General features: G+C 41.0%; 2 protein-coding genes across 2 annotated transcripts; one reads left to right on the plus strand and one right to left on the minus strand.

Moving 5' to 3' along the window:
* The first annotated feature begins 1889 nt into the window (after nucleotides 1-1889).
* atg4b (autophagy related 4B, cysteine peptidase) lies at nucleotides 1890-12816 on the plus strand. The gene is made up of 13 exons (XM_033622171.2): nucleotides 1890-1999; nucleotides 4863-4964; nucleotides 5047-5118; nucleotides 5219-5317; nucleotides 5499-5600; nucleotides 5706-5778; nucleotides 7252-7331; nucleotides 7586-7779; nucleotides 10361-10439; nucleotides 10568-10713; nucleotides 10847-10903; nucleotides 11915-12008; nucleotides 12110-12816. Exons 1-13 carry the CDS (start codon nucleotides 1990-1992, stop codon nucleotides 12181-12183), a joined length of 1182 nt encoding a protein of 393 aa, XP_033478062.1. The 5' UTR covers nucleotides 1890-1989; the 3' UTR covers nucleotides 12184-12816.
* dtymk (deoxythymidylate kinase (thymidylate kinase)) lies at nucleotides 12714-17192 on the minus strand. Its single transcript, XM_033622175.2, has 5 exons — nucleotides 16930-17192; nucleotides 15464-15572; nucleotides 14729-14819; nucleotides 14442-14639; nucleotides 12714-13080 (listed from the first exon to the last, which is right to left on the minus strand). The coding sequence occupies exons 1-5, from the start codon at nucleotides 17057-17059 to the stop codon at nucleotides 12970-12972; spliced, it is 639 nt and encodes a 212-aa protein (XP_033478066.1). The 5' UTR covers nucleotides 17060-17192; the 3' UTR covers nucleotides 12714-12969.
* Nucleotides 17193-17956: the final 764 nt, after the last annotated feature.

Genomic DNA, 17956 nt, shown 5'->3' on the forward strand with positions numbered 1-17956 from the left:
ATCAAGTCTGCAGCGATTATGTTGATAAGTTATTGATAAACTGATTTTGCTTTGCAGCTGGTTTCTGTAAGGTAGGGAGAAGAAAATGTTGGCATGATATGTTTCTGCAAAGCATGAGTATGTTACATTTGTGTGTTTCATACGACGTTTCTAATGTGACATGGTTTCATGATCTGCCCCTATCTCCTCAGTGATCGCAGTTCTGATTGTCTGCCCACTCTGATTAGTTTCACCTGTCCCTCACTAGTCCTGCAGTCAACTTACCTGTTCTCACTTCCTTACCCAGTGTCTTTCTACTCTTACCTGCCCAGGTTATTTTTTCTATTGTGGTTTTCTTTGTTCCTGTGTTCCTGCCCGCCTAGTTTTCATTCCATCTGCCTTTAGGCCTGTTTCATAAATTAGAGTATCTTTTTCACGTGTCACCTAGGTAAGATGTTTGCCAAGCAGTGGACCGCTGCAGACCACTGTTTGAGACCAGGAAACAACAATACTGGTTGTTATTTAGCGAAACATTTCTTGTTTCCAGCAGCTTTTTCAGCACCAAATGTTTGTGCTTTATAGAACGTCATCGCTGTTTTTCTGGCTGGGGTTGTGCCATGAGAAGCAGTTGTTATTTACCAGGATATCACTGCTTTGGTGAAGGCTGTTTTACTTAGACATCCCCATGTTTCCTGCCGAGATAGTGCCACAAAAAGCAGATGTTTTTTTTAGAGACATCCCTGCCAGGACTCTGCCCCCAAAAGTGGTTATTTTAAGCCAAAACATGATCTACTGTGAACCATAACCAAGTGGTTTTGTGCTTAAATCTAACCACACATTATTCACGGTGTTGTTGAAAGTTTTAACCTATCCACTACATCCTACTGTACAAATAACATCTCTGGTTTGCAGAAACGTACAATGCCAACATTTTTCTGGCGATTGGATTGACTGAAACTGAAATCCTGCTTGTCGGCCCTAGCACAAAAAGAGAAGTGTTGTTTAATAATCTGGTGAATTTAACTCCCTGGATTAAATCTGAGGTGACAAGTCTTGGCATGATCCTTGATTTGCATCTAAGCCTCAAGTTCCACATTAGCAAGGTGACCGAAACATTTTTTCCACCTCAGAAATGTAGCCAAGGAATGACCATTTCCAAATGAAAAAGATACAGAGAAATTGATTCATGCTTCAATTTCAAGCTGACTCCACAACTGTGATGCACTTTTTACCAGCCTTGTATACAAAGCCCTACATGGGCTGGGACCAAGCTACATGCTAACTCCCTTGTTAACTATTTGCCACCAAGAACACTGTAATCATCAGGTGCTGGTTTATTGGAGGTTTTCAGAAACAGCCGGATGAAGAACGAGGACACAGCCTTTGTCAATTACACTCCAAAGCTATGGAACACACTACCTGTAGATATCAGGAAAGCTAGCTTGCTAAGTATTTTTTAAAAGAAAGCTAAAACGTATCTGTTCACTTAAGTCTTTAACTAGCTCTGACTTTTCTGACACAGGTCTGACACTCTTTACGCTTCATGCTGCTGCAACTCCTTTAAAAATCTTACTTGATTTTATGATTTATAGTTTTCATACTGCCCTTACTGTAAAGCACTTTGTGCTACATTTCTTGTATGAAAGATGCTATATAAATAGTTTATTATATTATTATTGTTATTATTATATATTATATATAAATATAATATCCCAAGTGCCTCCCCATCCTTTCTGCGTCCCTGATTTGATAAATAACGAACAGTTCCTCACATAAATTAAGTGATATCAAGCCTCCTTTAATCTGAACCACTGTCAACTGCTTTCAACGGGACGCAACGTCAGCCACTCCTGATTGGTCTGAGCAATTTGACCCCTCCTCTCAAATCTCATTGGACGTCGTAAGAAAAGTCCCGCCTCTCCCCGAATTCCACAGCAGGACTCTGCTCCCATTGGTCCACCGGGTCGGAGTCCAGAGAACAACAAACAAGATAGGGTGAAGACCGTCGGGATGGATGCAGGTAAGCGAGATTTAACAGTAAAATAACATTTCTTTCTCCCCCGTAGCGAGATAGTGTTATCACAAAATAACCACAGCAACGCCACGTCATGCCTGGCAACAAATTCCCTGCTCTGTCATGACGGGATTTCCAACTCTAGCTGCCAGTCCAACACAGACACATACTGCTTTGTAGCCTCGGTGACGTTAGCCTGCTAAAATGATGACTAAAGCTAACTGCTAACCGCCGTTAGCCTGCTGTTATTGCTAAACGTGGCGCTTTGACAGCTCGCCACACAGCCGTATAACTTCCTGTACGGTCCCCAGATGTTGGCAGTGGTAGTGTCATGTGTTGCGGTGAAGTTTCGCTCCTAATAACGAGCCTTCTGTCCTTGGTTTGACTGTTTGTGCTAACAGTACGCTACGCCCAAGATGAACATCCCAGCCGATGCACTGTCACCATCACATCAGTTATTAAGCTAACGTTAGCACCGGAATGCTAGTAGCTACGTGAGAGGTTAAGTTATATGATAAGCAACAAAACTCATGTAGTTTAATAACTTAATAGCGTCCAGAAAATAGGAGTTATCATTACATTCCCTTCTTCTTCGACTGCAACCACATCCCTTCTTCCTTTATCGATGAGACTGTAAATCTCAGCTGTCTGTGTCCAAGCTAACTGACTGACAGGTAACGATAACGTTTTCCTGTCTGCTGTCAGTGATGTGGACATTTAACAACACACCAGACTAAACCCTTAAAAAACTTTACATAAAAGCTTAAATAAACATCTCCAGTGAATAATAACAGGCACAAGTTAGCCAGGGTTTTTCAAGAGGAAGTGTAACTTACTCTTTAACGGTGTCCATTACTGCTTTGCCCAGTTTTACATCTGGCTGTGAGCCCAGTGTTTCCAGCTGCAGTGAAAAGTCTGCCAATACAGACTGTTACTGTGATTGCCTTTTGCCATCACACTATATTTAGAGCACCCACTTAATTGCTTACATACTTATTTATCACTACCTAACTGCACAAGGGAGAAATATTTGTAGAAACTGGAAAAAAGAAATATGTTTTGTAGAAAAAAAAATGTTGGTGTTGGTGCATAAATTGGGACAAAATCTTACTTTTTTGGGTTTTGTCATTTTTACACTTACACCTTCCATGTATGTTGAAATAAAGTGGTTCCCAACTGATCCAGCCACATGGTCCAGATTTGTCCTGAGTCATTAGTTCAAGGTCCGCACAGTTTAATACATTCACCATCATACTTGTGTTTGACCATGTTATGGAGCCAATTTGCTGTCAGTGTTAAGCAGCTGTCTGTTATTCACTTACTCTACAGCAGGAAAAGGCACTTTAAAATAAAAGCTGTGTGCCAAAAATTCAGCCTTGACTATTAAACCTTGTAACGGGCCAACCTCCCAATGATTTAATAGTCATACATGATGGATGTCAGAGCTAAGATCTGATGGAGTTGGCGAAAAGTTACATATGTATTAATTTAACAGCAGTTGTAATGTGCAGCCTTTTTGTTTTCCAAAGTCATCAGGAGTTCTCTTGATGCTAATCAAAACACTTAATTTTTAAACTATAATTCTTATTTAGTTTGGATTTAGAAGAGCTATGGAGTTGAGATGTTGTGGTAGAGACACACCTGATGCCAATATTATTGAATGAATATCAAAAATAGAAATCTTACCAGTACTTGAGTAGCATTCAAACCTTTTTTGAAACCAGGAAGTGAGACAGGAGTCTTGTGATACAGCTGACTGCTTTTTATGCCCGATTAAATTATGTTTTTGTATGAATTTGGCGGAGTTGACAAAAATCTGGGAGACATCTTTAACATATTAAACTATTAAAATATTTTTAAATCATATATATTTCATACATGCAAATATTTAAAAAAATATATGTTTCACCTCAGAGATGAAACTAGTGTGTTGATACGTTGTAATTTTAAGATTTTTTTGGGTGTAGGACATGATTTGTTCCAATTCTCAAGAACGGGTGATAAACATGTTAAGAGTAGATGTAAATTACAATAAAATATGAAAAGGTACTGTTAAAATGTACAGTTTATCTGAATACAAATGAAAGACCTGTTCAGTTTTTAGAAGTGTTATTTATTGTACACAAAAGTGCAGATTCAGATACTGATATGTGTGATGTAGTGAATCTTGTCAGTTTGTCTTGTGTGTTGTTGCCTCTGATATTAAAGGGGTGATTTTACACATCAAGTTCAGTTTGCTAGTCATGAAGAATATTACTCAGCTAGTGAAAAAAAGTTGAAAAATGTCATCTGTGGCCCTGGATGAGGTTTTTGAAGTCTGAGAAAATAACATTAATGATGCCATAGTGATGTCGTCAAGGTTATTCCACCCTTAAGACCAAGAAATCCTGAATTACAAAATGGGGTTGTGAAGCTTGATAGATGAGGACAGGGAGCGTCAGGATACAAGTAACACTATCACGTTGCATTATGGGGAATGTAGGAATCAGCGTTTTTTGAGCTGTACATATACTAGTGCTCAAAGTCAGGATATCTGTCTCTCACATTTATCCCAACATCATGAAAATACAACACTAAACAGCTTAGTGTTTTTCCTGACTTTGTGGGGCTTGTTTATACAGTGTGTTTATTTCACTGCCGTATACATTTGGCAGGAACTTGAAACATAATACTTTATTTACCCCACAGGGAGCGTCCTCCTTCACTTGCTCCCTTGCATATAAGATAAGCATAACTAATGGGTGCCATCTTTACTCCCTGACAGATAGCTTCACTTTAATGCAGCAAGCGGACAGTGGTCAACAATATGTGCAGTTTCTCCTCTGTTATTTCCCACACTGACAGTTGTCTCTCTTCTCCTCTTTTGCAGCAACCTTGACGTACGACACACTTCGCTTTGGAGAGTTTGAAGATTTTCCTGAGACCTCGGAGCCCGTGTGGATCTTGGGGAAAGAATACAACGCACTCATAGGTAGTATAATGATGTTATTTAGCACATATGCACCTTTCTCTGTGGATGTATTCTAACATGTTGATTTCTGGTCTTCACATAGAAAAAGATGAGATTTTATCAGATGTCACGTCACGACTGTGGTTCACATACAGAAAAAACTTCCCACCAATTGGTAAATGTTTCAGTTGAGCCCCTAAACTACGTTATTACATTTTGTTTTGACATTTAATTACAAAAGTTGATGTGATGCATGGTTCTTGGATGTGTTACAGGTGGGACAGGACCAACATCAGATACAGGATGGGGATGTATGTTACGGTGCGGCCAGATGATCCTGGGCGAGGCCTTGGTGTGTAGACATGTAGGCAGAGGTGAGATGACTTTTTAAATAATACAAAAACAAAGAAAAAAAACTCCTTCGATTGTAGATAGATATAGATATATAATCCAGATTTCATCACTGTGTGGCACTCCCAGCTCTTCTCCAGCGATTAGACTATAGCAAACAGAGCGTGTTTGAATCAGGCTTGATAACTGGCTTGTTGTTCTCAGACTGGAGATGGGCCCGAGGCCAGAAACAAAGAGAAGAGTACATCAGTATTCTCAACGCCTTCATTGACAAAAAAGACAGCTATTATTCCATCCATCAGATTGGTAAGTAGGGAGTGTCAGACATTTCCACTGTTATCGAGGACTCACTCAGGGAGTCCTGAAAGAGTGTGTGCAACATTTTTTGTTTTTTGTTCCTAAATGCTGCAGCTCAAATGGGAGTTGGAGAGGGGAAGCCTATAGGCCAGTGGTATGGACCGAACACAGTCGCCCAGGTTCTAAAGTAAGTACTGAAGAGAAGCTACTGGACTTTCAGTTGTTTCCAGATTTTATATTTTAGTGCTGCAAGTAGGGATTATTTTTATTATCAATCATTCTTGCGATTATTTTTGCAATAAAAAAATATTAAAATGCCCGTCAAACGTTCCCAGAACCCAGAGTGACGTCTTCAAATACCTATTTGTTACACACTTCACCTGCAAGATGAGTATTTGTATATCACTTACTCTCCTCTGGGGTTGCAACAGTATTTCTTTTCAATATTGTAGATAAGCAAATGTTCACAGTATGACAACCATCAGGTTTCATGTTAGGGTATACCTTGGAACCGGTATATTGCTGCAACCCTACTCACCCCGTGTTACGTTGAATCCTTGAAGAAAGCTTTGTTTTCTTGCATGGCTCCACAGTGAACCAAGAATCCAAAAAAGGTGGACCTTCTCTATGAATTGGTTGTTGGGAAGCGAATTGAACAACAGCAAAAGTCTATCAAAACATCCGTTGACAAACTCTCACACATCCTGTGCTCGATTATACTGCACGGGATTTGTGAGAGTTTGTAAATGGATGTTTTGATATAGTTTTGTGGTTGTATAAGCTCCAGTGTGCTGGATTTAGGCGGGTATGAGCAGCCTCGGGAAAGCACTGACTTTTAACGTGAAACAAGTTTATTCATGTGTTTTTACCAATTTAAATCAGCTGGTCGGTTTGTTTTGGAGAGGTAGAGACCTGTGGATAATTCAGCTCCCGATAAAAACCTCCTCAATTTCTGGAACTTCAGTTATCAGAGAAAAAAGTGAGCACACATTAGCAGGGCCTGGGCTAGTGGACCATCTGTGATGAGCCGAACAGCGTCAGAGAAACACGTGAAACTGCTTTATTCAGCGTTTTTCCGTTGTTTGTTTTGGAGAGGAAGAGACCTCTGTGGATAATTTGGTTCCAGATAGAAATCTCCTGAACACTGAACAGTGAAGGAATTCTTACCTGGAAAAGTTTTAGCTGGTTGCCACGGGCAGTCCTCACCACTGGTTGCCACTAAATCCTACACACTGCTCTTTTAAACACAGTCCTGTTTTCTCAATTTTTGGATTCTCTGTTCACCGTGGAGGTATCCAAGAAAACAAAGTTGTCCTCACAAATTCAAGCTGATACAGGGTGACTAATTGATATATAAATGCTATTTTGCCGGCGAATAAAACAAAACAGAAATACAACAATAAAAGACGAAACCTCAAGGCTGACAGAAGGAGTCTCACCTCAGTGAGCATCATAAGCATGAGTTAAACTTTGTACTTTGCGCAGCAGACATTCGGTCAGTGTGGTTGAAACACACACTGTGCACCATTTAGTTGTTTGTATTGCATTATCAGTTTGCCCTTTATTTCTTTTCCACTCATGATGGATTTATCTATCCAAAACAGTTAGAGAGGTCTTTTCAGTTTGGAAAAACACAAATCCCACCTCTGTGTGTTTTCAGGAAGCTGGCAGTGTTTGACACGTGGAGCAGATTAGTCGTACACGTGGCGATGGACAACACTGTGGTCATCGAGGAAATCAGTGAGTGCAGTTGTTTCCTGTTATTATTCATTAGTATGTACAGAATATGTGTCACAACTACAGTACTTTGGTGCTTTTCAATGTGCAAATATACAAAGAAGAGATGGGAAAAAAGGCGGAGCTTCCATTAGAGGGTTTACTGTTTTAATTAGATTAAAACAAAAAGTAGCGGGTGGAGTGATCAGTGTCAGCATTTACTGTCTGACTTGAGTATCCTGTGTGACCTACAGTAATGCCAATTTTTTTCTCTGCAGAGCGTCTCTGTATGCCCTGGCTGGACATTGCAGCCTGTGGTGGACCAGAAGGCGTGGGGGAGCTCAATGGCTGCCTGGAGGGGGCGTGTGCCCTCACAGAGGAGGAGACGGCTCTCTGGAAACCTCTGGTCCTGCTCATCCCCCTCAGGCTGGGCCTGAGTGATATAAATGAGGCCTACATTGAAACCCTCAAGGTGAAGCACTTGAGCGTTTGTATTCCCACATTGTGTGTGTTAAAACAATTATGTCCTGAATCTAAGAGGTTTTCTGTGAGGTTTATTGAGTGGGTTGTCATTTAAAATTTGATTGACTGAATGAGACAACTGAATTTCCTGCTTGATATTTTAATGTTAGCTAATGTTAGGCTATATATGAACTACACTAGAGTCTATAAAAATAAATAAGGTCCTAGTTATAGACACCCATTAAAAAGCAGCTTAATTTTGAGCTGTAAAATCCCTTTTGCATTGTTAACAATGTTAGCACAACTAGCCGTGCTGATGCTGCTAACAGTGATAAAATGAGGCTGCTTACTTGTCGGGGCAACCTCGGGTGGACTGAGGGTGGGCACAGTGTTCTCCCAGCAACGCCACAATGGGTTTGGGTGCCGTCAGTAGCAGTAATCGCCAAATGAGCAGCGACGTCACTAGCTAACACCCCCCCCCCCAACAACCTGGTGGTGTTCAATGCAGAGCGACCGCAACTAACAGTGTAACATGACTACCTTATTATTTCTGTTGTGGTGCAGCATAGTGAGAGTAACGTTACTACAGCTGTACTGATGAGCAGCAAAATTAACCTGTAGACCAACATGTATAACTGGTCAAAAACATATTACAATTCTTATCTGTGATGGATTACCAATCTTAAGGAAGTTACAAACTTCTTTGCATACTTTTTGCGCCAGTATTAGGTTCTCACACATCGCTGCAAACCTCTGCAACTACTGTGGTTGGTGTGTGAATATGCAGGGAACAGAATCTTGATGTTGCTTTATCTGATTCTCAACAGGTGAACATGTGAAATGCACCTCAAGACATATGCTGGTTTAAAGGTGCTCATGCTGTAAGGAGATATTTGTAGCCTACATTTCAAAACAGAGACACTGAAATAAACAAGTTACCTGTTTTTTTTGGGGTGGCTTTCTGGTATGATTGCTGTAGATTTACCAATTCAAGTCCTTTAAGGAGCTAAACTTCCACTAGTAATCTAAAGCATTGTTCCCACACCCTCTTAAATATCAGATTCACAGACTTTTCAAGGCTGTTTCAAGAACTTTAAACAGCTTTATTCGAGACACAGATCAAGATTAAACACTTTTAACTCGCGGAGTGCTGTCCTGTGTGATGCTCCAGCAGCATGGCCCATCAAAGCTGCTTCACCAACAGCGTGGACTTTATTGATTTGCTACGGGCTCTGCACTGAGACATGGCCAGAGGATGTTTAACAAGCCAGTCTTAATGAATGGTTTTGGTGAGCCATGGGTCCTGGGAGCATTTTATTGTTTTTCCAGACCACTTTGGCTGAAACCACGACCACGTACGCCCAACGAAAGCAGGCTGCCAGACGCCAAGGCCCGATGATTGGCTGCCAGCCTATTGCTACAAGTAGTGCTCGCTTCTGCACACTGGGTGCCATGTGAAACGAAATGGCGAGAGTTAATCAGCGGCTTTAAATACCACCGAGATGGCTTTTGCCTTTATTTCACAGGACAGATTAAGCGTGAGAAAGAGGGGATGACATGCAGCAAAGGCTGGAATCAAACCTGCGGCAGAGGCAGCAAGGACATTGCCTTTGTACATGGGACACCCACCCTATCCACTGAGCTGCCACAGGACATTGGGTTTTGATGTCCCTTTCCTTCCTTTATGTATCTGTGTTTGTTTACATGTATATGCCTCCCCATTGTTCATGTGTCTTTACGAACACTGCGTTAACACAGAGCTGGTTGAAAATCGGAAAAGTTTCCTTTTAACTACCCAGATCACTGTTCCCAAGCTAATGTAGCTGTCGTATCTCACAGAGACGGACCTTCAGTGACAGGCCTGCCCCCCTGACTCCCTGCAGGATCAGCAAACTATCTGGGGGGAGTGAATTTGAGGTACCACGGAATACGTCCATAAATGGGCTCGCTAGCTAGAAGCAGTCTCATCCCTGCCCGATCAGCAAACTTTCCAGCTCTGCAGTTTCCGAGCAGCGGGGAGCTAGCTTGCTAACATACTCTCAGTGGTGCTGGCAGCCAATTATCGAGCCTTGAGGTCTGGCAGCCCGCTTCCGCCACACATTCTGGAATTATATTTTCCGGGCATAGCTGAAGGTTTGCATAACGTTAGATTTCTTTCTCTGGTTAACCTGCATCATTTGACTTCGGTCACTCTTGCCCGCCTGTGACTGTCGCACCTTCTCGAGGCGGATCCCGCGTGAAACAGTGACACAACCGTGGGAGACTCGCATGCAGACAGCTGAGAAAAAAATAGCGAATGAACTTCAGTTTCTACTCTTGCAGAAAATTCATGAATTGAAGCACTTTCACTGACCCATGTCTGTTTTCTAAAACTTTCAAGGCCTTGATTCCCCCCCTCAAATACAAAAACTTTCAAGGATTTTGAGGGAACCCTAAAAAAAACCCCAAACAAATGGTACGCTTTGCAAAATGTCATTTTTCTGTTTGTGCTAAATCGGCTGAAAGATTTCTGAAAACAGGTTGTTAAATTAGCACTGAGGCAAAGTCAGGTGCAGCTGGGGTGAGATAAACCCTCTTGTCTCTTTTCACAGCAATGCTTCATGCTGCCTCAGTCCCTGGGTGTTATTGGGGGAAAACCCAACAGTGCCCATTACTTCATTGGTTATGTCGGTATGTCTAGTCTCTGTGTTTGTGAAATAAACACTCAGCTGTGCACTGCACACTCATGCTCACCATAATAATTCTACCAACACCAAGAGAACAGTCTCATTCTAAACATGCTTCTCTTTTTATTTCAGGAGAGGAGCTCATCTATTTAGATCCGCACACCACTCAGCCTGCAGTGGATCCATGTGAAGACGGCCAGGTCCCCGATGAGACGTACCATTGTCAGCACCCTCCCTGCCGCATGCACATCTGTGAACTGGACCCATCCATCGCAGCGGTAGGAATGCTCGTGAGGGTTTTATAGCGCAGCTCAGACTGAGGCTCATTGTTAAACGTGAATGTGAGCAGGCTGAAAACTTTGCACAGTAACTCAGATGTTCCGTGACTTATTGTTTTCTGGTCTCCGCCAGGGTTTCTTCTGCAGAACAGAGGACGAGTTTGATGACTGGTGTATGCGCATAAGAAGGGTATGTTTCTGTGGACACTGCTCTTTTGTTGCTCCCTTGACTTGACTGTAGCAGTTAAAGGGGTAGTTTGGATTTTTTTTTAAGTGGGTTTGTATGAGACACTTACCAGGGATGTGCAGGCTAAGTTGATTGGTAGATTCAATCAACAGACTGCAGTGTTCACAGCTCCACCTTTAAGTACCAGATCTGTGTGCTAAGTACCCCAACAGAGGGGGGACAAGAAATGGGGACGGTACAGAACGGTTGCATTGGTACCATCCACAACTTTTCACAGTGGAAACAGAAAACCACATTGAACGAATGGATGGAACTGCATGAACTGCAGCTGCCCGTGGACGTTAAATGCAGAAAGTATGTCTAAGCCTCCAGCTAAATGTCTTCAATCAATCAATCAATTTTATTTATAAAGCCCAATATCTCAAATCACAATTTGCCTCACAGGGCTTTACAGCATACGACATCCCTCTGTCCTTAGGACCCTCACAGTGGATAAGGAAAAACTCCTCCAAAAAAAACCCTTTAACGGGGGAAAAAACGGTAGAAACCTCAGGAAGAGCAACTGAGGAGGGATCCCTCTTCCAGGATGGACAGACGTGCAATAGATGTCGTACAGAACAGATCAGCATAATAAATTAACAGTAATCCGTATGACACAATGAGACACAAAAAAAGAGAGAGAGAGAGAGAGAGAGATGCAGGACAGACGGTAATGACAGTAGCTTACAACATTAATGAAAGTAGTAAGTCTTCTCGCTAGGCTGAATAAGAGAGGTGCTTTAAAAGTAAGTGTTATTTTGTAGGATAATGTGCAGTGTGTATAATTCAGGGTGCTAAAAAATCTACCCACATTTGGCGGGTGTTAATTTCTGACTGTAGGTAATACAATGACTTTGGATAAGAGCCTCATGCAGCCCCACTTCAAAAAATCCCAAACTCTCTTTAAGTGAAGCATCACTCTGCTGTAGGAGGAATTTGTACCTCATAAATTGACTGATGGTCCTTGTCTTCTAGCTGTCCTGCAACAAAGGTGGCCTTCCCATGTTTGAACTAGTAGACAGTCAGCCCTCCCACATGGTCAGCGTGGATGCCCTTAACCTTACTCCTGGTAAATGAACTGCATATTTTCTGCCAAAAATATTCAGAAAATTCTGTTGACGAAAATGGATTTTAATATTTTTCTTTTACGCGTCGACGTTCACTTTGCAGATTTCTCAGACTCGGACAGGTTGGAACGGTTCTTTGATTCAGAAGATGAAGAGTTTGAGATCCTTTCCCTGTGAGGAACATACGAACAATGATTTGCCGTTCGGGACAGTTGGCGAGATATTCTGTGTCTCTTCTCTGTGTCAGAAGGGAAGCCTGAGGGGATGAACATGAACTGGAGACCTCTTGAGCCAGTCCAGCTCCAATGGTGTAGTCAGTGTGTGTCACACAGCGTTCTTCTCAACAGCCTCTGAATGCTCTCTGTATCCAACATTGAGACTGCCTGGTGGAAGCCGTAGCAGGAGCTCAGGATAAATTCTGTATGCACATCTTCACATACATGTGTTTCCATTGAGTCTTAACACTTTAAATGTTTATTCTGAAGTGATATGGTGCCTTTCCCTGACTCCATAAGTAAAATTGCCATAAGAGTTTTATGTTGTATAGAAACACGAAGGTTCATGATGCCCATGGCTTACGCGGTTTGTCACTAATAACTCAAGTCTGTAACAGCCTGTAATGAAACCAAATCGAGTCAAATCTGCAGACAAGTTGCATTAATTGCTCATGCGAAGTATCCTTGCCAAGTCTGAAACATATACACTAGTTCATTTGAAGATTATTTATTTAATCACAATATATAGACAGGTGAAAGAACAATACACATGTAAGAGGATTAAAAACAAATAAAGTCAGAATCTGATATTTGACGATGGTACATCTCTCTTCAGTTTCAAGGATAAAATTATATGAAACGCAGTTTAATAAAGATGCTTCAGAGAAGCACGTACAAGAGTCATTAAGCTGCTGCACCAGCAGACTGTTACTCTCAAACCAGCAGGTGCAAGGTCACTGGTTCAGGATCACTTCCACAGCTCTCCAAGCTCCAGGTTTTGAGCTGTGTTGATCGCATTCAAGCTGTGTGTCATGATGTCCTTGTGCACATCCTCAACACCCTGAGAAGCATCGATTACCTAGAGCAGATCACAAGATGTTTCATATTATTGATTTAAATAAACACACGGGGATAAATGAACAAGACAGTCCAGAAAAGTTGGGATGCTGTGTTGAACGCACATAAAAACAGGATGCTATGATTAGTCTTATTCAACTGAACACAGCACAAAGACAAAATATTAGGGATGCACGATCATACCAGCAGGTCATCGGTATCAGCTGATACTGGTGCTGAATTTGATGCCTGCAACACGTTTCAAGCAGATGGGACAGGAGCAACAAAAACTAGGAAAGCTGTGGAATACTCAAAAGCACAAGCAAGGATGAGGTGAGGTTCAGCACTTGTGGAAAACTGTAGACAACAGTTTAAGAACAATGTTCCTCCACTCACGATGGAAAAGAATTTGTGGATTTCACATCTACAAGTCATAATATGATCAAAAGACTCAGAGAATCTGGAGAAATCTCTGCACAACTGCCCTTGACCTTCGATCCTTCAGCACTGCAATAAAAACCAACATGACTGTATAAAGGATGTCACTACATGGGCTTAGGTACTAGGCTTGGGCGGTGTCACAGTGTACCAGGGTATTTAAAAATCCTGACGGTATGATTTTCAGTACGGTCAAATCTACAGACGCTCACCAACCTTATACTGGAGAAGCTGTACTGAGGATGTTTTGCATGTTGTGCACACCACGTGCCACTAGAGGTCAGTCTGGTGCAAGAGGCAGCTGAGGTGACTGCAAGTTGTGGAGATAAAGGACTGTAAACAGCTGGCAACAGCAGGGACTGTTATTTTGAGTTTCGGACAACATTATGGAGAGGATCCCTACAAAGACAGACCTTTCTGTTAAAGAGTAAGATCCTTTTTGTTTAATCAGAAACAGCTCTGAAAATCTAACTCAGCGAATTAAAGGTTTATTTCGCCCAAACCAGAGTTAGTGATTGTTGGAACAGTGGACTAACTAACTGCAGGACTAACAAGACTAACCAAGATGGTGTTGCCGAGTTCTATTTTGGCTTCGTAGTGACAGTGTACCAGGTGCCAGACTGACCTGCCTGCAGTCCACACCTGTCTCCCCCTGAACATGTGTGGAACATTATGAAGCACAAAACATGACAACGTTGATCCCGGACTAGAGCTAAGCTAGAAAAACTTCAACAGTTACTGTCCTCAGTTCCCAAACACTTACTGAGTGCTGTTAAAAGAAAAGGTGACGTCACACAGTGGTAAACATGCTCCTGTCACAACTTATATTTGGACAGAATGTGTAGAAAATAACTCATAAATCATTGCATTCTGTTTTTGTTTACGTTCTACACAGCTCCCCCACATATTGGACTCTGGGCTGTACAGTCCAGAGCCGCCTCATACCTGCCAGTTGACCAAAGGATCCTTCATCAGCTGTTCAAATTTCTGTTGAACCGCTCTTTGGAAAACACTGGTCTCGTATCTCTCTTCTCCAAACTGTCCTCTGAGAGCAGCCTCGGCCGGACTGAGCTGCAGAAACATAACAAGGTCCGGCTTGGGCAGTCCCACGTCAGGCTTCATGCACCAGTCCAGAGAGAAACCCTGAAGGAGACAAACACATCAAACTGTCAAACACACAGGATGATTCGGTGTGATGGATGTAGAGTTTGAAAGGCTGACAGAAGACTCACCGGCTTTGCACTGGTGAAAGCAACTCCAGAGAAGGCGTACCTATCTACGACCAGAGTGGTGCCCTGCTCCAGCTTCTTCTTCATTAGAGGCCTGTGGTCACAAGTATTTATTAGAAGAACATGTCGGCTATTATGTGAACAGTTTAAGGGAACTTCTCACGGCTAAAGACAAAAGAAGAAAAAAAGAAGCATTTATTGATAGAGTTAGCATCATTGCTAATACAGGCAACTGGAAAGGGACTAAATATACTAAAAGCTCTGTGCATTTTTAAAAGAATAAAGCTAGGGCCTGATTCAGATAACAGGTTTCACAAACTCTGAGTGTAACAAATGAACTCTGAGTTGATAAACCCTGTAAAGTTTCAAATGTAAAGTTTGATTTCTAGCATAGGCTAAATTATTTCCTTAAACAGCTGGGCACTGTTGTTTTTTAGTAAATATGACTCAAACTATGCGAGTAAATAGTGCTTTTATTGAGGACTATTTTTAGACAAGGATTAAAACACATTTGGTGCGTAGTAAAGGGCTTCCCAGACTTTTCTCACAGCTCACATCTTGCCTTGTCACAGCAAGAGGTAGCAGTTAGCTATTCCAGTGAGCCAGCAAGCACAACACCTGGACCATCACTGAGTGGAACGCAGCCATCGTTAAGGCTATTCGACACACCTGTGCTTCGTCACAGGGTCGGCTGTGAGTGTAAAATGTAACTTGAACTCAACAAAACCAGGGTCTTACACCAGCTCCCAGCGGTTTGCAGAGAACAGCAGGTGCACCGTGTGGTCCTCCAGATCGCTCTTCTTCTCCAGGTAGGTGCTGATCAGCTGTCCAATTGTTGTGGTCCTGTCTGCACCGAGAAAACACACCACAGCACATTAACGTCACACAGGAGAGTCAGAATCAGCTTTGATGGCCACTGGTGGTGCTGTACAGTGTTCCAGTGTTGTGTAGAGAGGAGTTACAAACATGGGCGAATCATGAGACCCGCCTTACTCTGCCTCTGATTGGCTACATTGTGCTTCTGGATGCGTCTCTCACGTGTCTCGCCCATAGACTGTATATATTTTGTGGATTTGCAGTGGACACCAGAGAAATAGACACAACACTGGATGAGAGAAGGCTGACAGAGGACAGAGAGCGACACACTGATGTCACGTGTTATCTGCAGGACATACTCATGTTCTAATGAAAGTTTTAATTTAGCTCTGTTCATTTTATTGTTTATATCACTGTCTTTTATTTGACTGAAAAATATATTTTGAAATTCAGTTTTATGAATTAGTGACAGAGCCAGCCATTGGTACTGTTCAGAAAGTGCTGTCCTGGCCATTCTGACCCACAATCCTCTGTCAGTAAGTGATGAACATTGGTGTGGCTTCTTTCAGAAACATGGGGGAAATGCAATGAGAAACTGCAATGAGAAATGTCCCACAAATTGCGCAAAAAAAAAAAAAAAAAAAAAATGGATTCAGAAAATTATTTTAAAAAACTGGGGAAAAATTATATTAATAACTATTATCATTACGTATTTAAAATTGTGGTACAGAATTATTATAACTTTTGAAGCACTTTTTCCGGGTCATTTCCTTGTTTGTTCGTTTTTAACTTTTTTATTCTATTTTTTTTCTTAGTCAATTTCCTTGTTTTTATTTATTCATTTTTTAAACATTTGTTTTTTGGTCATTTTTTCTTTCATTGCTCACTGCCTTAATCCCATGTTTTTGAATTATCATACTGGTCGCACCCTATGACAGCCTCAGCGTCACGCACTGACGCAACGACATTACACGTCACAGATACAAAAAATAAAGTTGCATTTCTGTAACGTTACGTGGAAGATTATTTACGGAACATAACTGTAACGTTTCATTACACAAAATTTAATGACTTTTCCGAAGGTTTCTGGTACTTTACAGATTATATAGGACTTTTCCAGACATGGAAAACTAGACTTGAATTCCGTGGCTTTTCCAGGTTTTCCACGAACTTTAGTGCAATGACGCAGAGTGCAAACAGCAGCCTACATACACAGCGACGATATTATCGCGTTAAAGAGCAGTTAGTAATCGGTTCAGTGGACGTTGGTGTTGTAGGTTTATTGCAGTGGTGATAGCAGATGTTTAAAGTTATATTCACACGTAGGACCTTTGCGGGGGCTGTAAAGAAACCCCCGTTACGGTACATGAACAAACAACACGTCTCACCGGGGAATCTCATCATCTCTGCGGGTCGGCCGTTCTGCTGCAGCGCCTGAACCAGCCGCCTACACTGCGTCGTCTTCCCGGCCCTGTCCACCCCCTCCAGCACGATGAGAGCTCCTCTTTTACCCGCCATCACTGCCGACTGTCCCTCAGCTCTGTCCTGCGGTCTGTCAGCGAGCTGCTCTCTGGAGCTACACCCCAAAACAAAGCGGTAACAGCAGGTTGCTCACAGCTTTACCCAAGTCACCATTTACCCGCCTTTTTAATGAAGCAAGTTGTCAACAAGGAAGTATATTGACGCACTTCCTGTTCCGGTTGTTTTTTTTCTAAACAACTTTATTGAAAATAAACAAATGCGACTCTTATGATGATGATGATGATGATGATAATGATAATAATAATAATAATAATAATAATAATAATAATAATAATAATAATAATTTTGTTTAAAAAAATGTTATTTATTTTTCTCTCATATCTTTTTTTACTGTAAACTGTAAATAGTAATTTATTTTTATTTATTTACTATGAATAAAAAATTGTAGGATTTTTTCATTTTTAGCTGTTTTTTTTAAATTATTTTTCTTTCAAACAGGTAAAAAAATTAAATACATAAATAAGATCAATAACTAATAAAATAACTTACTTGTCAATATAATAACTCTTATAAACAACATAAATAAACATCATTAAATATTTACATGTCCAAAAAAACTTTCCTTATTATTTACATTTATCATTTAACTTAGATTTACTATTTACGTAGTAGTAGTAGTAGTAGTAGTAGTAGTAATAATAATAATAATAATAATAATAATAATAATAATAATAATAATGATAATAATGATAACAATGATAATATTATTGTTAATAATAATAATAATAATATAATAACAGTAACAATAATAATAATAATAATTAACATTTGTAGAACATACAAAAGCATACAACATTTCCTCCTATATAAAAATACGGAGAAAAAAAATAGTCAACCTTGATGAAGATGAGGAAAAAGAGAATAAATAAATTA

Source organism: Epinephelus lanceolatus, chromosome 6 (assembly GCF_041903045.1).
Source record: "Epinephelus lanceolatus isolate andai-2023 chromosome 6, ASM4190304v1, whole genome shotgun sequence".
NCBI classification, from domain to species: Eukaryota; Metazoa; Chordata; class Actinopteri; order Perciformes; family Serranidae; genus Epinephelus; species Epinephelus lanceolatus.